At 43.1% G+C, this 22448-nt stretch overlaps 1 protein-coding gene across 1 annotated transcript in view; it reads right to left on the bottom strand.

Moving 5' to 3' along the window:
- LOC139377467 (microtubule-associated protein 1A-like) overlaps window positions 1–22448 on the bottom strand; it is a 65926-nt gene that overhangs the window by 7872 nt on the left and 35606 nt on the right. The window contains exons 3-5 of the mRNA XM_071120501.1: window positions 11779–11861; window positions 11364–11501; window positions 139–11107 (exon numbers count right to left, since the gene is read on the bottom strand). Coding sequence (XP_070976602.1) covers window positions 139–11107; window positions 11364–11501; window positions 11779–11861 — 11190 coding nt within the window. The remainder of the gene's footprint in view (window positions 1–138; window positions 11108–11363; window positions 11502–11778; window positions 11862–22448) is intronic.

Raw genomic sequence — 22448 nt, 5'->3', positions numbered from 1 at the left:
CTATTATCTTTGAACGTAAATTACGTTTTTAAAGTTTCCTTCACTTTTTACAGGCGTGAAAGTGTCCACTACTGAATATGGAATCACATCATCATATCTAAATATTGAGTTGTATCATCATACTTTATTTTTACCTACCCAAATTGCTCTTGACGCCATTCACAAGGCCTTTCCCTGGAGCGTGTAGGTCCACCTTGGATCCCTGGCCCTCGGACATCCACGTCAGCCTAGAGCTCCTTTCCGTATCCCTCCTCCTCAGAGAGACCGATCGAGGCGAGGAATCCTTGGAGGCCTGCTTCGCAGGGGTGGTAGACCGCTTCCCTTTCCGGGCTGGGGACGCAGACTTAGGCTTGCCCAGGCCCTTCCGCAGGCTCTTGGTGGTCTTGTGGTCCTTCTTGAGCATTTTATCTGTGCTGCTCTGGTTGTCAGGGAGGGCCTCTGGGTCCACCATGCACACATCAGGGTGAGGCAGGTGGGGGAGCGGATCCTTCATGGGGGCAGGTGGGGGGTCATGGGCCTTCGCAGCTGATCTGGGCGAAGGGGGTTGAGTGCTCCCTCCTGTGGCGGAGGCAGATAGTTTATCCACCGGCAGGTGTTCTGCATCTTCGTCAGAGTCCAGGTTCCCCTCTGCGGTTATCGACGGGCACTCCTCGGTCTCGGGAGGTACGTCAGAGTCCGACTGGGACGCCAACGAGTCACTTGCTGATGTGGGGGGCGTCTCCTCTCCAGCTAGCACTATCCCAAGTCCAGTTGCCATGCCACCAGGAGGCATGGAAACTGGGTGCGATCCCGCTCCAGCTCCAGCAGCTCCACTTTGAATGTGCTGTCGCTTCTGCTTGTGAGACCTCCTCTTGACCGAGTGTTGCTCCCGGTCATCTTCATCCCCCTCCGGAGAGTGGTCACTCCCTTTGTCCTCTTCGCCATCATCGCTGGAGAGGGCGTGTGGACTGGGGTTAATGAAGGATGGGGAGATCTCCCCTTTGCGGTGTTTGAATTCACATGAGGAATAGCCAGGGGGGGAGGTGGAGGTAGCCTCCATATGCAAGTCAGTGGGGCAACTGGATTCTCCATCTGCTTTTGCAGATGCCTTTGTATGGTGGGCATGTTCTGCTGTGGACAGAGGGGTGGGCTCGCCTGTGGATACACATTCTTTTTGAACATACTCTTCCTCTGCTTCTTCCATTTCATACGCTTCTTCCTCCTCGTCTTCATAGCCTGGAGGAGGGGCACTTGGGCATGCGCCCGGCCCTTGTAGAAGTTCCCAGTCAGATAAGCTACTCCTCCTCCTTTCGACAATCTTCTCTTCCTGTTTCTCTGATTTTTTATCCTCTACCTTCTCTTTCTCTCCCTCCTTCCTCTCCATCTCTTTCTCACTCTCCTTCTCAACAGTCTTGCCTTTCTTCTCCTCTGCCTTCCCGTCTTTCTCTTTCTCCTCCAACTTATTTTCCTCTACTTTCTCCTCCTCCTCTACATTTTCCTTCTCTCCAGCCACCTCTTTCTTCTCGTCCATCTGTTTTGTCTCCTCCTTATCCTTCTGCTCTGGCATTTTGGTGTCCTCCTTTATGGTCTCTACCTTGATCTCCTTCATTTCTTCCTTTTTCATTGCCATCTTATCTTTCTCATCCTTTGTCTCTTTTTCCTCCTTTTTCTGTTCTGTTTTAGGCAGGTCTGCTGTTGTGACACAAGAGGCTTTGCTAGCTCCACTGAGGACTTCTTGGGGACTTGTACTAACCTCAGTAGCCCCGTTGGAATAGGCTTCAGTTGACTGCTGTGGTTTTGTCACCCCATCAGATTGGGACACTGTTGTGGTTGTACTGGAGTTAATAGTGACCATGTATGTCTCAGCCATGGACAGCATGCGTTCTTCTTGTTCTGTCACTGCAAATTTATGGCATTCAATGCGGCATGGAAGAGTACTGTCCTCTATTTTGCAAGTGTAGGACTCTTTGCTGACCGCTGAGCCCTGGGATTCTCTGTCAGAAGAATCAGCTCTTTGCAATGGGGAAACCTCAAAGAAAGCCCTTGAAGTGGATATGGTTTCAGCGGGTTTGGACAGCTGGGAACATGGTGGTTCTGAAGCTCCAGCAGACATTATGGTTTTGGTTTCAACAGTGCCCTCAAGTTTATGAACGTTATCTGAGGTTTGACCCTTGTCCATCTCAGGGCTTGATGATGAGTCTTGTTCTGTAATGTCTTTGGCTGGAGTAGCTAAGACTGGAAAGACTTTTGTCAGACTGAATGTAGCTGTAGTTGTTGAGGTAAGCTTTTCAGATGCCTCTAGGTACTCATCCTTTAACATGACCCCTGAGGTTGAGAGGGTTGAGTGCATGGCTGAGGAGTCTTCGTCTTTGAATAAAGAATACTCAAAGGAAGCACCCTCAGAATCTGTCCTGTAGGGGCCACTAGACATTCTGACGGGGGTCTCTAACTCCTCCCCCAACTGGTGGCTGGTTGATAGAAAAGCTGAGGCAGATGAGAGGTAACACGAAGGATCTTCCTCAGGTTTTCTACTAGTGGTATCTGGGGTTCTCTGCCTGTCAGCTTCAATGTCTCCCTGACTGTAATGTTTATCTTCACTGGACTTGGTGGGCAAGGAGGGGTCAGGACTGTCAAACCTCTCCTCCTTTAACCCCAGTTGGCTGTCCTCGGAATACTCTGAGGATTCAGAAGGATATCCTCCAGATCCTGTTTGTTCTATTGCAGTGGAACTGCCAGACTGGAGTGGCGAGGCCCCAACTACATTCTTCAAAAGGGAATCTGCAGTATCTGCTGGTGGAGGGCTGCTTGTGGCCATTGAATGGGAAGGCTCCTCCTTTTTGAGGAGGCTGGGTTCAGGTTCGGGTGAGAGGGTCTTCTTGTCCTCTTCCTTTGTCACAGGACGTTTAGAAGTAGTGGTATCATCCAATATAGATCTACAGATTTCTTTTTCAGACTGCTCTCTCGCTCCCTTCTCCACATCTAGATCACTGGCTTCTTCTTCTGCATCATCTTCCTCATCATCATAATCCTCTCCCAACACCAGTAGCCTCTTATCTACACTGTCCGGAGTGCCTTCTCTCTCAGAATGGCCCATTGTAGATTTACTGGTGATAGAACTTCCAATTTGAGTGCACTCAGATGCAAGAACATTATCGTCTAGGAGCTGTCCTGAATATCTGGCCAAGGGGGCAGCAGTGGCCTGATTGTCCATTTCCTTAGGCAAAGCTTGATGAGGTAACATGTATTTTTCCGTTGGTGAGTAGCGACCACAGGGAGAGTCCCCATTCTCACTATCAGATGAATCCATATAGTCTTTCACTGGCTCATCTTTTTCCTTCTCTTTCTCTGTGGTCTGCTTCTCAGGGACGTCTTCAAAGGGCATGGCTGTAGCTGAGGCTTGGGCATCGGTGTTGGATTGACTCCATGAGGAAGAGGCTGTTTCCTTTCTGCCTGACTGGACTGGTATATACTCCTCTACACTGGGAGATGCTCCAGTTTTGTCCTTCATTTCATCCTTCTCAACTTTTTCAGGTTTATCTTCTTTGAGACTGAAAGCAAATGAGTATTGCTCTGCTGCTGGGGTGGTCTTGTTGTCTTGAGTCTCTATATACATAAAGCTGTTTTCCACGTGTGGTGTAGATTGCCCCTCCTTCCTATCACTCACTTCCTCTTGACCTTTCTCTTTGTCATCGTGTTCAGTGAAGGCACTTGAGCTGCAATGGAGACTTATCTCGCTCTTGGGGAAAGGTGGAGGGGTGTAATCAACTCTGCTGAATGACAGCGGTTCCTCTTTTTCCTCATCCTCTGAGTAGAATGCAGCTGCACCAGCATCTGCCTGGCTAACGTTCCTATTATCATCAATGCCAATTTGTGTTGACCGATCAAACTCTCTAGATACCTCACGGTCTTCTTTATAGTCTGATTCCTTTTCTTTTGAAATGGGCTTTTCATAGGGTTCATACTTAGACACATCAAAGCCCTGGTCCTCTTGCAAGCTCACACTGACAGTCTCCGTTGTTATTTTGTCAAAGCCTTTCAATGTTTCAGAGGCACTGTCTGCTTTTGTGGCATCGACGTGGCTCACTTTCTCGGGAACCTTCTCAGAATCTTTATCCAAGACGAAATATGAACAAGGTTGTGTATGCTCTGGGGAAGCAACTCCCCGCTCTTTTTCAATTTCCATCTCAGCTTCCTTGCCTGGTTTCTCATCTTCTTTTGGAGAAACATGCTTTGTCTTTTCATCCGTATTAGATGCTTCTTTGCTTGTTGTCATAGATAGCAGCAGTGTTTCATGCTGTGTGGATACCGTCACACTGGCCTTGCTGTCAGTGCTTAATAGTGTTGAACCTATAGACTGTTTGTCTGTAGTGGTGGAGTCAGAGGCTGGCTCTAATTTGGTGGTAGGCATAGCAGAGACTGGTTTCAAGGTAGGGAAACCAATGGTGTACTCTTGACTGGGATGGGTTGCTGATGTGGTCTCAGTTGTCTTGATGTCCTTTTCTAGTTCAGGGGAGAGTCTATGTTGTCGCTCTTTATGCTGCTCTTTGAGGTCTTTATCAGGAGAGGTCTCCCATTTTGGTAATGTAGACACAAGCCCAGTGGTCTGTTCAGAGTGGCTGTTTTTCGTCTGGTCACTAAGCACATTCTCTGGTGACTGAGTGGAGAGCAGGTCTTGAGAGATGATCTCGTGTTCTGATTGTCTAGGTTCCACTGATAAAGGTCTTGAGCCTGCACCACCCATGCAAATGGATTCCTCTTCATCTTCCTCCTCATCTTCCTCATCTCCGTCTGAGTACTGAACCTGAAATGTAGGTTCAAGCTTTGTCGCAGAAGTCACCTCTACCTTTTCTATCATTGCTGTCTGTACGCTGTGTTGTAAAGCCTCTTTTAGATCTTTCTCTTGCACCTCCTTGTTCTCTTTCTCCCATTTCTCCTCTCTAGTAGGTTCAATCTCATGAGAACCATATTTTCCTGTCTCTTTCACGCTCATTTCATAGTTGACTGTGTCAGCGGTTTCACTTTCTTTTGCTCTTTCGTCTCCTTTTATGGGATCAGCTTCATAACTGTCATCTCGATCTTCCTCTCTTTCCTCATCGTTGATGTCTTCGAAATCACTATCTTCTTTTTCTTGCTCCTTTTCCATCTTCTGTTCTTTACTGAATTCAGCCACATAAGTATCATCTTTCTCTATCCTCTCTTCCTGGCTCACTTCAATCTCAAAAAATGTATTGTCGTCTTTTTCTGTCTTGCCCCCCGTGGTGGATTCCACCATACATGTATCATCCTTTTCTTTCTCTCTGTGCTCTCCTTTAGTCGGTTCACTGTCAAAAGTATCTCTCTCTTTTTCTCTTTCCTCTTCTTTCATTGGTTCAGACTCAAGAGGATGTTCTCTGTCCATCTTTTCTTCCTTGATGGCATCAGTCTTACAAGTGTCATCCTTCTCATCTTTCATGGGTTCAGCCACAAAGTTATCTTTCTCTTGCTCTATTTTTTCTGTAGTGGTGGAGTCCGAGGCTGGCTCCACTTTAGAGGTAGAGATACAAGCGCTTAGCTCGTCTTTAGAAGTGACTATACTCCCTATTTCTTTCTGTTTTTTTTCTTTCGTAGGTTCAGACTCAAAGGTATCATATTTTTCCTTCTTGTTCTCCTCCTCTTTGATGGGCTCAGCCCCACAAGTATCATCTTTCTCTTTGTCCTTTTCCTTCTTCTCTTCCTTGGTTGTACCAACTTCCTTGGTTGTACCATCTTCCTCAGTTGTACCAACCTTTTCTGTTTCTTTCTTCTCTTCCTTGATGGGTTTAGCTTCATGAATGTCATCTTTATCTTCCTTGATGGGTTCAGCTTCAGTTGTACCAACCTTTTCTGTTTCTTTCTTCTCTTCCTTGATGGGTTCAGCTTCAGTTGTACCAACCTTTTCTGTTTCTTTCTTCTCTTCCTCGATGGGTTCAGCTTCATGAATGTCATCTTTTTCCTTCACTTTCTCATCTTTATCTTCCTTGATTGGTTCAGTTTCAGTGGTACCAAACTTTTCTGTTCCTTTCTTCTCTTCCTTGATGGGTTCAGCTTCATGAATGTCATCTTTTTCCTTCACTTTCTCATCTTTATCTTCCTTGATTAGTTCAGTTTCAGTGGTACCAAACTTTTCAGTTCCTTTCTTCTCTTCCTTGATGGGTTCAGCTTCATGAATGTCATCTTTTTCCTTCACTTTCTCATCTTTATCTTCCTTGATTAGTTCAGTTTCAGTGGTACCAAACTTTTCTGTTTCTTTCTTCTCTTCCTTGATGGGTTTATCTTCATGAATGTCATCCTTATCTTCCTTGATGGGTTCAGTTTCAGTGGTACCAACCTTTTCTGTTTCTTTCTTCTCTTCCTTGATGGGTTTATCTTCATGAATGTCATCTTTATCTTCCTTGATGGGTTCAGCATCAGTGGTACCAACATTTTCTGTTTCTTTCTTCTCTTCCTTGATGGGTTCAGCATCAGTGGTACCAACATTATCTGTTTCTTTCTTCTCTTCCTTGATTTGTTCAGCATCAGTGGTACCAACATTTTCTGTTTCTTTCTTCTCTTCCTTGCTGGGTTTAGCTTCATGAATGTCATCTTTATCTTCCTTGATGGGTTCAGCTTCAGTTGTACCAACCTTTTCTGTTTCTTTCTTCTCTTCCTTGATGGGTTCAGCTTCAGTTGTACCAACATTTTCTGTTTCTTTCTTCTCTTCCTTGATGGGTTCAGTTTCAGTTGTACCAACCTTTTCTGTTTCTTTCTTCTCTTCCTTGGTGGGTTCAGCTTCAGTTGTACCAACCTTTTCTGCTTCTTTCTTCTCTTCCTTGATGGGTTCAGCTTCATGAATGTCATCTTTTTCCTTCACTTTCTCATCTTTATCTTCCTTGATGTGCCCAGCTTCAGTAATAGCTTCAGTTGTACCAATTTTTTCTGTTTCTTTCTTTTCTTCCTTGATGGTTTCAGCTTCAAACACGTCTTGTTTTTCTTTCTCCTCTTTCTCTTCCTTGATAGTTTTAGCCTCATGTGTGTCATTTTTTTCTGTATCCTTCTCCTTCATGTCCTGTTTGATGGGTTTTACATTATCGTTATCATCACCCTCACCATCGTCATAATCTAAGAAACTACTCTCCTTCCCCTTTGGGAATTTAGCCTTACTGCACACTTTGGTTTCTTTCTGTTGATGGTCATCATCTTCCTCGTCACTGTGTTTGAGTATAGCCTTACCACTAGAAATGTCTACTGTCAGAGATTCCTTTCCTGATATGGAAGCTTCGTCTTTGCCTGTGACTGACTCAGAGGTAAGAGGAGTTGTCTCCGGTTCCTGTTCCATCTCACCTTTGGAAGGGGAGAGACCATCTTTTTCTTCCGCTTTTGTAATGGGCAAGTCTTTTTGAAATGATTTCTCCACCGATGGTAGTAGGTCCGACTCAACTTTCTTGTTGTCAGCATCCAATTTTTTATTCTTATCCACTTTATCTTCCTTTTCCGCTTGATCTTTCTTTGCATCCTTATCTTCTGTTTTGGTGGCAGAATCATGAAGGTCCCCCTGTGTTTGATGCTCCAGTGCTGGGAAGTTCTTGGTATTTTCCTCCACAGGCGACTGATGAAGAGGAGAGTGAGTTGGAGAGCTGGTTGCACTGGGGTGGGAAGATTGTGTGGGGGAGGCCATTTTCACAGTGCTATCGTCTGGACTGCAGCATCGCTCTTCACCTTCCGAAGTAATTGAGTCAGACCTAAAAGGCTTTGAGAAAGAGGGTGGGGGTGAAAGGGGTTTTGAAGGCACCACTGTTAAGATGTCTTCTTTGGACTTAAAGAGTTGTACCTCCTCAACTGGTAGGTGATCCTGCTTCAAATCCTGAACAAGTTTGGAGACAGGAGCCTCAGAAGCAGGGAGCTGTTCCACATCCCTATCTCTATCCTGGAGCATTTGAGGGGAGGCATAGCTCTCCCCAAGTGAAATGTCCATGTTCGGAGTTTGGTCCTGATCTTCTTCCTCTTCATCATGAGTCTTGATGACCTTAGCCTCTGTCTTCAAATCAGAGATAACCGACAGGCACTCTTCGGATGGAACTGACTTCATGTACTTGTCTTCCTCTAAGGAGGATGTTGGTGAGATGGTCCCAGCAGAGTGTAAAGGTTCTTTCCCATGTGTGGCCTCCGTTGGAATTGCCAGGGGAACGCTATTAACAGTGTCAAGAAGCAGAGAGCTTTTGCCTGTTTCCTCAGTCTGAGGTGTAGCGACAGAGGCCACTGATTGGTCCTCTGCAATAGAGGTGGGGAAGGAGGACAATTTATCATACTCTGTGATGGATGTGGCTGAGGAAACATGTTCCTCCTCAGCCAAGGGAGCAGCAATGATGTTAGTGAATACCGATACTTGCTCCTGTCCACAAATAAAACCTTTGGCTGTTACATCAGCCATAGCTGATGCTTGCATCTCCTTCATCCCATGGATGGTGTCAAAGGAGCCTGTCTGATCTGGGACAGAGATGTCATATGCACCCACTTCGTATTGGAGGTTTAGTATCCTGTCATCAGCCTCTTCGTGAACTTCCTCATCAGAGATGGTCTGTTCAGTTTCAGAGTGGCCTGGAATGGTTTTGTCTTGAATGAAGGAGATGGGCTCGGCTGCAGCAGTTCCTTGCAGTGTTGACACTATGTCGACGGTAGCGCCTCCCACATTTGACACGTAGCCCTCTTCATCTTCCTCATCCTCCTCTTTAGCTCCAGGAGTATGTTTAACTGCTTTGTTTTCCCCATTCTTGGCCAATGTTTCTTTCTCTCCCGCTTCAGGTTTGATTTTGACCTCTTCATCTGCTATCATGTCTAGAACTTCTACCTCTTCCAGCTCAGCCTTTTCAACAACATGTCCATCTTCTTCCTGTTCCTCCTCCTGGGATGAAGCTCTTCTGGGATGGGATGAAGCTCTCTTATCCTCTTTTGTTACCGCCATAAATGTGGGCTTTTCAACTTTCTCCATTTCCTCCACCTCATGTTTCCTGTCTAGTTCATTATCCTTCACATCATCTTTTGCATCATCTTCTTCCTCCCCTATCCCCATATCTTCCTCTTCCTGAAATGTTTTCCTCTCTGCAATCGGGCCTTCTTTTTCTTCCTCCTCCTCATCTTCAACTGTAGCTCCCTCATCCTCATATAGTTCCACTTTCTCTGCTTGTAATTCTTCTTTATGCTCTTGTGTTAATTTGTCCTCTTTGCTTTGAGACTCAGTTTCAACTTCCATTACTCCCTTCTCAGGAGACGTTGTGCCTGGTGGAGTTTTAGAGACAGTTTCCTGTTCTTTCTCCTCCTCCTGGGTAGGGGATTCGGCCATGCTTTCCTCTGCTGGTGTCTCCACTGCACTCTCTGGTGGCTCTGATGATACCTCATCTTGTTTTAACTCCTCAAAGTCCTTGGTAAGATCCTCTGGAGTGGAGGAAGCAGATATGCCCTCAATACCCCCATTCTGTAGTGGCTCAGGTTGAATGTTCTCTGCTGCTGGTTCCTCCGGTTTGGGTTCAGCCGGCTCTGCCTTGGCCGCTTTGCCTTTGCTTTTGTCGGTTTTGGGTTTACTTGACACTTTTGCCCTGTGCAGGGTCCTTCTGACCTCTGGTGTGAGGGGTTTTAAGTCAGGTTTTGTTATCTTTCTCAACTCTGACTTAGACGCATCTTTTTTCTTGTCAACTTTGGAGTCTTTTTTCTCTTCTTTTTTAGCTGTGTCAACTTTCTTGACTTTCTCTTTCTTTTCCTTGTCTTTTTTCTCATCCATCTTGGATGCCCTTTCCTTTGAATGTTTTCTCAAGGATTTCTCCTTCAACAGTTTTTTCTTTTCTGGTGCATCAGTCTTGGATTTTATTATTTTTGTGGGTTTTTCATTCTCTTTAAGTTTCTTCTCCTTTTTCTCTATCTTGTTCTCCTTTACAAAGTCACTCTTTGCCTCTGTGACTGCCGATACCTCATCATCTGCTTCTTTCTTAAGGGGTTTTGTAGTCTTGGGAGATGATTTCAGACTTTCTTTGCTGTCTGTCCTTTGCTTTAACTTTGTCTGTTTTACAACAGAGGGAGGAGCCCCTGAGGCTATGTCTTTTTGTGTGGCTACTGGGTATCGCAAGAAGTCAAGGTGCTTTAATTTCTCTAGTCCCTCCAGGACTTTGTTTTGTGGTGCGTTTCCAGGGAACAGCACTCTGACAATCTTTTCGGCAGGATTGGCAGGAAGCCACACGACTAATGCTGTAACTGACGTCAGGTAAGGTACGGATATTTCTCCCTCTTTTCCATTGGGGAGCACAATGCCTGTTTTGGCCTTGCTGTTACCAGCCCACTTCTGCATGAGAAACTGCATCTCCTTACTATCCTTGACGGGGTTCAGAACATACATGTCTAACTTGCCCACCCCCATCTTATGGAAAAGAGTGAAAGGCTCAATAGTGTTGCTGACCAGTCTACAGAGAGGCTCCGGCTTGATTCCCAGTTTGTTGAGGTACTGCAACGTGAGGGAGGCCTCCTCGATGCTGCGCTTGACCTTTAGGTTTGATTCTGGCATACGTAGCTTATCGGGTACATTGAAGAAGATCACACCAAGCTCTGGAGAGATCAGGTTCTTCATCCAATCACTGTAGGTGGTTGAGCCTTGTGACTGCTCCTCTTCCTGCTCTGCTATTTTCCTCTGAAGGAGCCCGTTGATGCCTGGCAGATTGTCTGCACCAATGTGAGTGAGTAGAATTGAGTCGATGCGGTCCAAGTGTCTGACCAGCTTCCAGAAGCATGATTTACGTTCAGAGCCTCCATCCACTAGGATGTTGAAGCCATTGACCGCAAACAGGGCCGAGTCGCCCCTCCCCCCAGGGAAGATGTAACAACAGGGCCTGGACAGTTTCAGGAAGCCTCCAGATGTGGGCGGCTCCAGGAGGTCAAAGGGAGAAGGCACATCCACCGTCTCGGAGATGTACTCCGTGAACTCTGTGACTCCCTCCATCTTGGGGAGCACAGGCTCAGTGTTCAGTCTGTACTCAAGGAACTCCCGTAAGTGCTGCTGCTGACCCAGGGAGCTCCAACCCACCTCCGATCGGCAGGACACAGTGAGTGTGGCCCGCTGCTTGGGGGCTGCTTCGCCCAGCAAATCACTGACCTACAGGAGAATGACAGACAGAGACAAGCCAAGGTCAGTGTTGATGTGTAAAAATTTCTCAATGACATTGTTGTTTTCATGTTTATCCACAATTCCAGTTCATGGGGGGGGGTATATAAAATATTTGTAGTTTCATTGGTAATCTAATCTTCATTAGAAAAACATGAGCTCATGAGCCAGTGCTAGAGACGACAGTAAAGTGTCAGAACAGGCTGTTTTGAATAGGATTTGACTGTTCTGAACAGTCATATCTTACCCCAGGATCAGCAAAAACTTGTGAGAAGCTCTTATAGGTGAAAACCCCACTTTGGAGAAGCAGGTCACCGTGGTCTGAGTTCTGCCCACTCAGGACCAGGAGTTTGTGTCCTGCGGAGTCTGTGACTAGAGACTGGATCTGGGGCAGAGAGCAAAACAGAGCAGTTAGAGGAAACAGCACAGAACAAAGAGTGTGTCTTTTTATATGGGCTACACTATGAAATTAATCAAATGTATTTACATTTTGTTATGCCATTATGGTATTCCATTTAAAGCATGGTGAGAGAAAATAGTTTGTTTTAGGTTTTAAATCATAATGACAAAATGTAAACAGATGTATACAATGATTGAAAGCTGGTTTAAATATAGTAACAAACCAGAAAATAAATATATATATTTGAAATCTTGAAACACACCTCTGAAGCAACTGTATCCTCTGATGGGTTGACCAACACGACTGTCTCTAGGACATCACTCTTGTGGTGGAGAGTCCTTTGCCCTACAGGGGCCAGAAAAATCGAACAACATGAGAGAGAGGCCAGACGTGTTTTGTCAACATCTTTCATGCACTTGCTTTGAAGTGTTCCTTTCAAACCCTTGTAGACATAACCAACATTGGCACAGGTCAACAGCTTAAAAGGCTACTGAGAATCTTGCCAGAGTCTGAGCAGTCTGCCCCAAAGACATCCTGCTGGAGAGCATCCAGAGTTTATCTGTGAAAACCTTTTTCAGTCGGGGAGATTTAGTACTCTGTACTGCGTGGTGCCTGTTATGTGGGGCAGACACTTAGAGAGAGCACACACCACAGTGCGTCAAGGCAAGAACAAAAGTTGGAACAGGAAGTAGGTCACCAATGTCTACTACTGGTTGCGGCTTGAAATCAGAGCTAACAGGTACAGCTTTTCAGAACAGAACAAACCCACTGGGCACACACTGGTTGAACCAACGTGGAATAGATGTTGAATTGACGTCTGTGCGCAGTTGGAAGTGGAGAACAGCTACTGACATTTTCATGCAAGAGAATTGAAAATTGGATAATACTTAAGCTAGAATTACATGGCTTTGTAACATAAATATTGGGCCAATATATCCAAATGTTTGGCAATCATCATCACAAGGACTCATATGATTTTCAGGTTATTGGTCAATATCACAGACACTGAAAACAATGCAGTGAGCTGGCATTATTGGTATGAAATCACTGACGTAAAAAGAGAGCAAACATAATAAATCATAAATGATTAATTAGTGAATATAATGCTGAATATCCAGGTCGTTCCACCAATTCGGCGCTTTTTGAGAAGTATAACTTGGTCAAAAAAAATATTGGATTTCACCTAATTTTAACATTCTGTCATAAAGAGCACATGTCCAACTTCATAAACACATTTTCCCCATCTCAAGAGGTTAAATACAAATAATACAGAGTGGACGATTTCATCTTAAATCAGCCAAAAATGTCACTTTTCTATGTTTTGTAGTAAAAAAATGAATTTCAAAAAATGAATTGTCTACTAAATTTGTTGATGATGTCATTGGAAACACTTATCTTCCTCTATCTTTTCTTATTACAAACCATAGAAACGCAACATTCTCACATATGTTGATGTCGGGGTGGTGCAGGAGAAGATGAACATGAAGTTGTTTGATTTTTTAAAAACATTTAATATACCAGGCTTTTAAAATTCAATATTGTTGCACAACTTCTAATTAAAATATCAAAAGGGATGCAAAAGGCCCTCTTTTCATGGAAGGACCCACTCCTGTGCCGATCTGATATAATTATGTGTCAGCATTTCTACCCATTCAGTTCAGAGGTGTGACGATAAGCATTTCATTCCCGTTTGTTTAAGCACCAATGCAGACTAATAATAGAGCCGGCTAATAAGAGAGGGAACTTGACTCTGTGTTCCACTTGCTATCTTCTATACATCCCGAGTTTGCCGTCCTCCGCCATTTTGGTACTGTATATGCACTGTCAAAGAGCTCTACAGAGGGTCGCTTTGTGTTGCTTGTAGTGCAGAGCGATTGGTGCTTTTCGAGGTCGGGTTTCGGTTCGATTATTACAAAATAATCACGGTTTTCGATTTCGGCTTTGATGATTTGAGTTGAATGCTTTAACACAGAATAAAACAATGAATAAAAGTTCCATGATGGTAGTGACTGTACATTACTGCGTATCACTTATTAACCATCATTTATTCACATTACTTTACCTTAATAAAATGTTTCAGTTGTGTATATTACATTTGTTTTATTTAATGACTTTATTCATTTATTAAGTCATCATCTCAGCCAATTATTCTGTTCCTCCTACTCAGTCAACTGACTGACTCCAACCAATCACAGAGAGTTTGAGCTGTAGAGGGGCTGCATATGCTGTCTGACAAAAATCACTATTTTGTAGTACTTGTAGTTCAAAGTAATTAAGGCCTACTTTTATGACTGCTGAAAACCAACTATCAATCACTTAGGTCATGTATTTTCAGATAGAGATACTGTACCTCGCGAAGCAAGAGCTGCTCTCTATATCCCCTCACGATTGTGCATTCTTCTGCCTCTTCCGTAGCAGGCATAAAAGAAACACAGACCAGACAAGTAGATGCACAATGGATTATGGTCATTGTAGTGAATTACGTTTTATGCGCTAAACTATGTATAATATTGGCCTCCCTACTACATCGCACAGTTCAGGCTGGATCTGATTTATCTCTTGAGAAACTGTGCAATGTGCGAATTGAGCTCACAGAAAAAAAACAGAACAACAAAACGAAATCAACATTTCAGTTAATTGCTCAGCACTAGTTGCTTGCCACATGCAAGGTAGTGATTACTGGATTGTGGACTGAGAAAGAGGAGAACAGTAAAAATAGTAAATTAGGGGATAGAAGGTACAGGCCTAGGTGATGAGAATGACAACTTGGCCTGACATGACAGACAGTGTACACTTTTGACTCACAATCAGGATGGATACTTTTGATTCATTTCCAAAATAGAAAAAGTTTGCATTTGAACAGCTACTTGTCTGCTGTGGAGTGACAGCTCAAACTCTCTGTGATTGGTTGGAGTCAGTCAGTTGACTGAGTAGGAGGAACAGAATAATTGGCTGAAATGATGCAAAAAAGTGAAACCTCATCCAAATGGTTGTGGTGCTAATGAGCTTTCGTTGCCAATGATAAAGTATGCTTTATTACTCTTAAATGAGGATGCCGGCTATATCATTACATAGAAATTGGACCTGGGGCTTGAGAGAGGAAAGGTGATTGGACCTGGGGCTTGAGAGAGGAAAGGTGATTGGACCTGGGGCTTGAGAGAGGAAAGGTGATTGGACCTGCTACAGAACTGGTCAAATGCTGCTATTAGCAGCAGGAAAAAGCAAACTGTTAGTATGGTCCCAGATATGTTTGTTCCGTCTTGCCAATTACCATAGAAGCTGGTTAAACAACATAAACAGATCTGGGACCAGTCTAGGCAAACTATGAGAGGGACAGTGACGTTTTACCGCGTAGGCCTACTATAGTTGGAGCAGTGAGGTACCAAAAGAGAACCATGTTCACTAGAGCATACTGGAAGAACCGTTGACGAGAGTTCGCCCACTTCAGCCTAGCTGCCCACAGACTGTGGGGAAGGAGACTCACTGCATCGTGACTAAGCCATTGACTACATTAGTTAGTTTGGATATCTTACGTTGTAAGAGTACAGAATATGGGGACGTTGGGGAATATACAAAACATGGGCGTAATAGAATATGAGAACAAAGGCATATGATATCAGGCGCAGGCAGAATAAGGACAAGTAGGATTGTAGTCTATTCACAGAGAGACGGCGTGTCCCTTTGCCCTCCTGGTGTGCTTTCTCAGGTGAAACAGCAGAAAGGAGACTGCGTTAGCTGCTAGTCCCGGCAGGACGACCCCTCTCTGACATTGCAGACTGGTACATTGTGATACTTGAACAACAGAGAGTCTATGTCAAGCAGGGGCTGGTCAGTCCACTAAGTAGACAGGTGAATAATACGCCTACGAGATAGAGACTTAAGAGGCTACCATTGCCTTCACTTCTCAGCAAGACATCATCTCGGTGATGACCATGTTGGTTATAACTCTCTGTTTCTTTATTCAGAAAAAAGTAGGTTGAGAAAACAGCAGGAAGTTAAACAGGAAGGTTTACTTCAGTATTTAACATTAGAGTAGGAAACCACTGTAAGTAGCAGCACTGCTACTAACGAAGAACGGCACACAGTAGAATTTACAGTAAGTGGCCTATGTCATTGGTACCAGTAAGTAAATATGTTCAGATAACAGAATAATCAAATGTGTAGAAAATCTGATATGATTATACATTACTCATGAACTCCGTTAATGATGTAGGCCTAAAGCATGCCCATCAACCTCCAGCCACTATGATGAATAATATAAACACACACGTCTCGATCCTCAGGACTGCATCTGTAGCAGCCTCCACGTCAGACAGCTCTGTTTCTCTGCTTTGCTGTTTTGTTTCAACAGTCCTTTGGAATAGCAGGATGTTCTGCCAAGTTCCCCTCCTCTATTCATCCCTCTGGCTTTTCATTTAACCAGTATCCCAGAAACATGAAAGCATCCCACTTCATGGAAACTGACATCCCACCAATATGGAACGCCGTTTGGTTCTTTGCGTGTCAAAAAAAAAACACTATTTGACGTGTCAAGTAACACTATTTGATGTGTCAAATAAGCTTGTTGACCAATCAGGACCTGAATATGACTGCACGTCACTGGTAAAGGTGTCTCGCACACCTGGTCATAAAAAAAAAGTTAGCTAGCTCATGGATGCAAACAATGTTCTTCCCCAGAAACATAGAAAACAACATGTCTCAGTTGCTATAGCTAGCTAGCTAACTATAAAGCTAGGTATCATCTAATATAACCCTCATTTATAAGACTGCTTTTTTTGATTAATGGTGGTCGGATCCATCTATTCAAAAGCTAGCCACAATAAGGATTAGCCACAATGGTGGACTTTGCGGTTAGCCTTCAAAATAAAAGTATGTAATTGACAGTGATGCAAATGAATACAAATAGTAGAATTATGCCATAATTGAATAGATCATGCTAAACGAGGTTGGAATGTTGTTATATAAAATCAACAAAAGACAATCATTTGTTCATTTGACAAAAATCTGTTGAAATCAGACTGATTGTATTATTATACTTTAGAATTGCATTGGAAGAATACTTATTTTACTGTACTTTACTGGATTGTGGATCAATGGCATGGGGTATCAGTCTACTCAGTGAAAAACAATACTGCGTGATGTTACGGATGTTTTAGAGTCTGATAACTCTGAGGAGGATGTTAGGAAAAAAACATATTGGGTATTGATTAGACTGATACCCCATTTCATTGATCCCCAATCCTTAGGTAAAGCTGTACAGTGCAATATGAATGTCAATACACACAATATGCTGACTGGGGAGGTGATTTCCACAGTCACAGTCCCGCGATAAGAGGTACAACGCTAATATTTGCGTAAAGTCTTCACAGTTGTGTTCTGTGGGTGTCGCCGAGTAGACATATACCCAATTTCATTGCATCACATTCCAAGCTTGTTAAACACTATCTTGTCTAAATATGGCATGATTCCACCAATTGTAACCTTCTGCATCACTTTCAAATAGGTACTTTTATTTTGAAGGACAACCGTAAATTCCACTAATCCTTATTTTGGCTAGCTTCACAACACATAACCCGGTCCGGTCGATCCTCACTAGATGAAGCAAGCTGGCTGCTTATAACGTTAGCTTTGGGCAACAGAGTTAAGTAGCTGGCTAGCTAGTTCAATTTCAATAGGCAAACAACAAGTGGCTACCTAGCTAATACTTACTCACAAGGATTCCTATTTCATTGCTAAGAATAATGAAAAGGACTGCAGTTTCTACTGGCCATTGTTTTCAGGCTGGTTGTATTGGTGCTAGCTAGGTACCAAGCTAAAGCTAGCTACCCCAGAAGTTGCGGTCGAACAAATAATGCCTTATTATCAACGCGGTATTGTAAACACATTGTTCGTGGCCGGTGATTAGTTGTTTACAGACTTTTTTTTGTACAGCTTTGACAGCGCTACCGATAGTAGTGGTGGCGCTTGACTTGCACGTGCAAATTCAGAACACACAACATTCTATAATAGAACTGTGTTATTTGACGTGTCAAATGAAAAGCTTATTTAACGCGTCAAATAGTGTTATTTGACATGTATCTTTTTTTTTTACTTGCAAAGACCCAAACGGCGTTCCATACACCAAAGGCATGTCGAAAATCCACCTTTCCTATATTTTAGCTATATTTCTTATATTTATTTCTTATTTCACCAAGGAATTTTCTATCACTCACTTCTGTGTCATTTTCTGACATGTACAAAAAGTCGTCAGCAGCTGTGAACTTCTGAAGCAGCCTCCCTAACACATTCAGCAATAGGCCTGTTTTAGCAATGTCAAAGAGGCTCACAGAGGAGTTAATTACCATATCATTAGCTTGTGTCCTCACTTCTCTGTACAATGGTGGTCCTGACTTCTTGAAGATACACATGATAAAACCCAAACCACTCACAGACACCCACATCCACACATAATTAATGTGGGAAGCCAGTGAAACCTCAGGAGGAACTAAACTCTTAGCTCCAGACTCACTTGACTTGGCTCTCCATCATTGGAGGCTCCACAGAGGAGGAAGGGGAGGACATTCCTCCTCAGTGAATTTCCCAAAAATAAAAAGTGAAACTTTTAAAAGTTGTTATCCTTTTTAGATAAAATTCTACAAAATAAATTCACGTCACCAAATAATTGAGTAAAGCACACTGTTTTGCAATGGAGGTCTACAGTAGCCTCAACAGCACTTTGTAGGGTAGCTCCATGGTGTAGCCGGAGGACAGCTAGCTTCCATCCTCCCCTGGGTATACTGACTTCAATACAAAACCTAGGAGGCTCATGCTTCTCACCCCCTTCCATAGACTTACACAGTAATTATGACAACTTCTGGAGGACATTCTCCAAACTATCAGAGCTCTTGCAGCATGAACTGACATGTGCCCAAACAATCAGAGAATCAATCTGGTACTGAAAGCATAGCTAGCTAGCACTGTAGTGCATAACATGTGGTGAGTAGTTGACTCAGAGAGAGAGAAAGACAGTTTTGAACCAATAATTTCTTCAAAAATGAAGGGAGAGAGATCACTGCCCTACTTAGCAAATGTAGCTAGCTAGTTTAACCTACTCAAACAGAGGGATGCTATGTTAGCTAGCTGGCTATGACTATCCAACACTGGAACTCTTCCAAGTCAAGGTAGGCTTTGGTTTTACAAATGTATTGCCACCAGGGCCCACTGGTGTAAATGTTAAACTGCTTACTGACTGTACACTGTACTAACTGTGTTTGTTTGATCAGTGGTGTATTCATTCCGCCGATTCTATTGAAAAAACGTTTCTTAAACTGAAGCAAACGGAACGAAACTGGGATAAACCTACCTGAATTTCTACAATAGAAACTCTCATTTGCAACTGTTGGACTAATGACTACACCGTAGATGAGCTAGATGTAATAGAAATAAGGCCATGCTCATACATTTTTTTTGCGTCATCCCTCATCTTAAACGGCACCGAACGCCACAGGTTCCATACAGTAGTCCTGGACCCAAAGGAGAGAAGGTCGTTTTCAGACAGAACTCACTGTTACTCTCCTCAGTACTCCTTTACCTGAGCTGACCTGCTTGATATAAATACCCGCATCTGAACTCTGGAAATGGGAGCGCTCTGTTAAAAAAACAGCTAAAACAGAGCACTGATCTGATGATCGACCACGGCCCAGTCACTGCACTGCTCCAAATAGCCTGCTCCACATTTAGCAATCAGGGACTGTGAGGAGGTTGAAGGAATTTAAAACGATCACATCTTCAATTCAAGAGTTTCATTCCAAAATGCTATATATCCATTTTCAGAAATGTTGGTAAATGAGCTTTTATTTTTTAAAGAAATTATGAAAGAGATTGCTGTGTTTTTTCACTACCTAATCATGGCATGGGGTTGTTCAATGACATATGTGTTTGTTTAAAATCTATCACTTTATGGTTTCATTTCAGAGATACAAATAATCATGTTTCTTTTGTTGCAAAATGCTATATATCCGCCTCACTCAGAGAAATAAGTAGTACTGCTAGGTTTTACACAAATGTAACAAATAACTACATTTTTAATAAAGAAATGTAGAAATGATACATCTGCGACATCAATATTTAAAATGTACAATGTCAATACATTTTAAATGTATACATTTGACATTTTTGTAATTTAGCAGCTGTTCTTATCCAGAGCAACTTACAGTAAGTTACACATACAGTAGCCTATGTTTGGGCGGAGCATGACTTCAGCACCCTGGACAGCTCCTCTATCCAATACACAAAATATACAAACCATAAATCTGGTATCGGATAGAGATTTGATGCTAAAGAGACAACTAAGACTTCATTTATATGCAGGTTCATGCACTCTCTGGCACCCTTTTCAAACTACCGTGCCCAGTACAGTTGGGCTTGGGCTTGGTTTGGCTCAGTAGTGTGTGAAGGGTATGGATGAGAGATGGTTGACTTACCCAAAGACATCTTCAAAGTACACACAGCAAGCAGCTGACCATCATGGAACCCCATTGTGCTAAGCTATAGATATAGCTCTAAGGGCTACACCTGATGATGTAATTTATGTTTACTCCAGCAGTCACTCCTAAGTAACTGAGACAAGGTGACGAAGGTGAGCTTTTACGCAACACTGACACCCAACAGGGAAGCATAAGAAGGCAATTTGAACCTGATGCCTGCATGGGCCATCTTATCGAAAGCCACCCATCACAGTAAACAAAGGTAGCGTGGAGAGGCACATGAAAACAGGGTTAGCGCCGCTAATCTCATTTAGCTAATGTGACTTCATCCCATTATATGCACTAATCATGGCTTGACAAGATGGGCCAGGCCTGAGACGAGAGACGAAGGTTGAAAGTCATGCGTCCTCCGAAACACAACCCAACCATGGAGCACTGCTTCTTAACACAGCGCGCATCCAACCCGGAAGCCAGCCGCACCAATGTGTCGGAGGAAATACCGTGCACCTGGCGACCTTGGTTAGCGTGCACTGCGCCCGGCCCGCCACAGGAGTCGCTGGTGCGCGATGAGACAAGGATATTCCTACCGGCGAAACCCTCCCTAACCCGGATGACGCTAGGCCAATTATGCGTCGCCCCACGGACCTCCCAGTCACGGCCGGCTGCCCTTTTTTGCCATTTTAATGGAAAACTATTACATTAAAGCTGCAATATGTAACTTTTTGTGTCTTTTCCTTTCAGTTTTGTACACCAGCTTCAAGCAGCTGAAAATACAACATTTTTGGTTATTGAAAATATATTTCACAGTGGTTTAGATGGTACAACAATTCTCTACACATTGCTTGTTTTGTCACAAAAACTGAAATTAGGAAAACTATTAGGAAATGTGTGATGAGTGATTTCTGCATATTGCACCTTTAAGGCACTTCATTGTTACTGAGAAATTATTTGATATTGATATAAAATGGCTGCACTTTCATGTAGGCTTCAGTATCAGATTTTGAATCATTGCTGTATCATATCAGCACTGCAGACTTGGCATAACAAAATGGCTCCCTCAAATTCAGCCTTTTCTATCCCTGATTCTTTAGAGCCCCTTTACCCCTTAGCAGGGTGCAAAAGATATAGTCCATTGTAGTTAGAAATGTAAGAGCAGACAGTTGGGAAACATGTCTTAAAAACATGTTGGTAACATACAATACAACTCTGTCTGAATGTTCTGTAACGTGTCACCCTAAACAACTAAACAAACCCCATGCCAACATCACCCAACCATTTCCTGGATGTCAGTTGGCTCGCCACCTTGAACCTGAACAGTAGGTGTATATCCCAGTTCCTCGCTGTAATCCTAGTCCTGTGATTTGGTTGCGCTGGATGATTGTGCTGCTAAGCCAGATAAAGCCTCTCCACGTTAATCGCAGCTGGGCCTCCGAGTACCAATCTCAGACCTCGACCTCGGAATGGTTGTGGCCAAATCACTGAGTCCAGGGGTGTGTTCATGAGGGCACAACAATGTACAACACAAATGAGCATTTCTAATTGGACAAATTCAGATACTACCTTCCCACTTCACTCCATTTCAGACCATTTTCATGCCTAATGAATACCACCCAGATCATCACCTGGGGAAAAGAGGCAGGACTATCTGTCTGAGTCTCTGTGTTGGTCTGTATTAGAGGTCAACCAATTATGATTTTTCAATGCCAATACTGATAACGATTATTGGAGGACCAAAAAAAGCCGATACCGATTTAAATCGGCTGAATTTTATATATATATATATATATATATATATATATATATATATATATATATATATTACAATACTGAATATGTTGGAGAAGAAAGTAAAAGTGCAATATGTGCCATGTAAAAAAGCTAAAGTTGAAATTCCTTGCTTAGAACATGAGAACATATGAAAACTGGTGGTTCCTTTTAACATGAGTCTTCAATATTCCCAGTTAAGAAGTTTTATGTTGTAGTTATTATAGGAATTATGACGTGTCAACTATTTCCCTTTATACCATTTGTATTTCGTATACCTTTGACTATTGGATGTTCTTATAGGCACTATAGTAATGCCAGCGTAATCTCGGGAGTTGATAGGCTTGAAGACATAAACAGCGCTGTGCTTCAGGCATTGCTAAGAGCTGCTGGCAAACACAGTAAAGTGCTGTTTGAATGAATGCTTATGAGCCTGCTGCTGCCTACTACCGCTCAGTCAGACTGCTCTATCAAATATCAAACCATAGACTTCATTATAATAAACACACAGAAATACGAGCCTTTGGTCATTAATAATATGGTCAAATCCGTAAACTATCATTTCAAAAACAAAACGTTTATTCTTTCAGTGAAATACGGAACCGTTCCGTATTTTATCGAACGGGTGGCAACCCTAAGTCTAAATATTGCTGTTACATTGCACAACCTTCAATGTTATGTCATAATTATGTAAAATTCTGGC

Source organism: Oncorhynchus clarkii, chromosome 2, assembly GCF_045791955.1.
Source record: "Oncorhynchus clarkii lewisi isolate Uvic-CL-2024 chromosome 2, UVic_Ocla_1.0, whole genome shotgun sequence".
Lineage (NCBI taxonomy): Eukaryota > Metazoa > Chordata > Actinopteri > Salmoniformes > Salmonidae > Oncorhynchus > Oncorhynchus clarkii.
The sequence above is the reverse complement of the archived record's forward strand: the minus strand, read 5'-3'. Positions and strand labels throughout refer to the sequence as shown.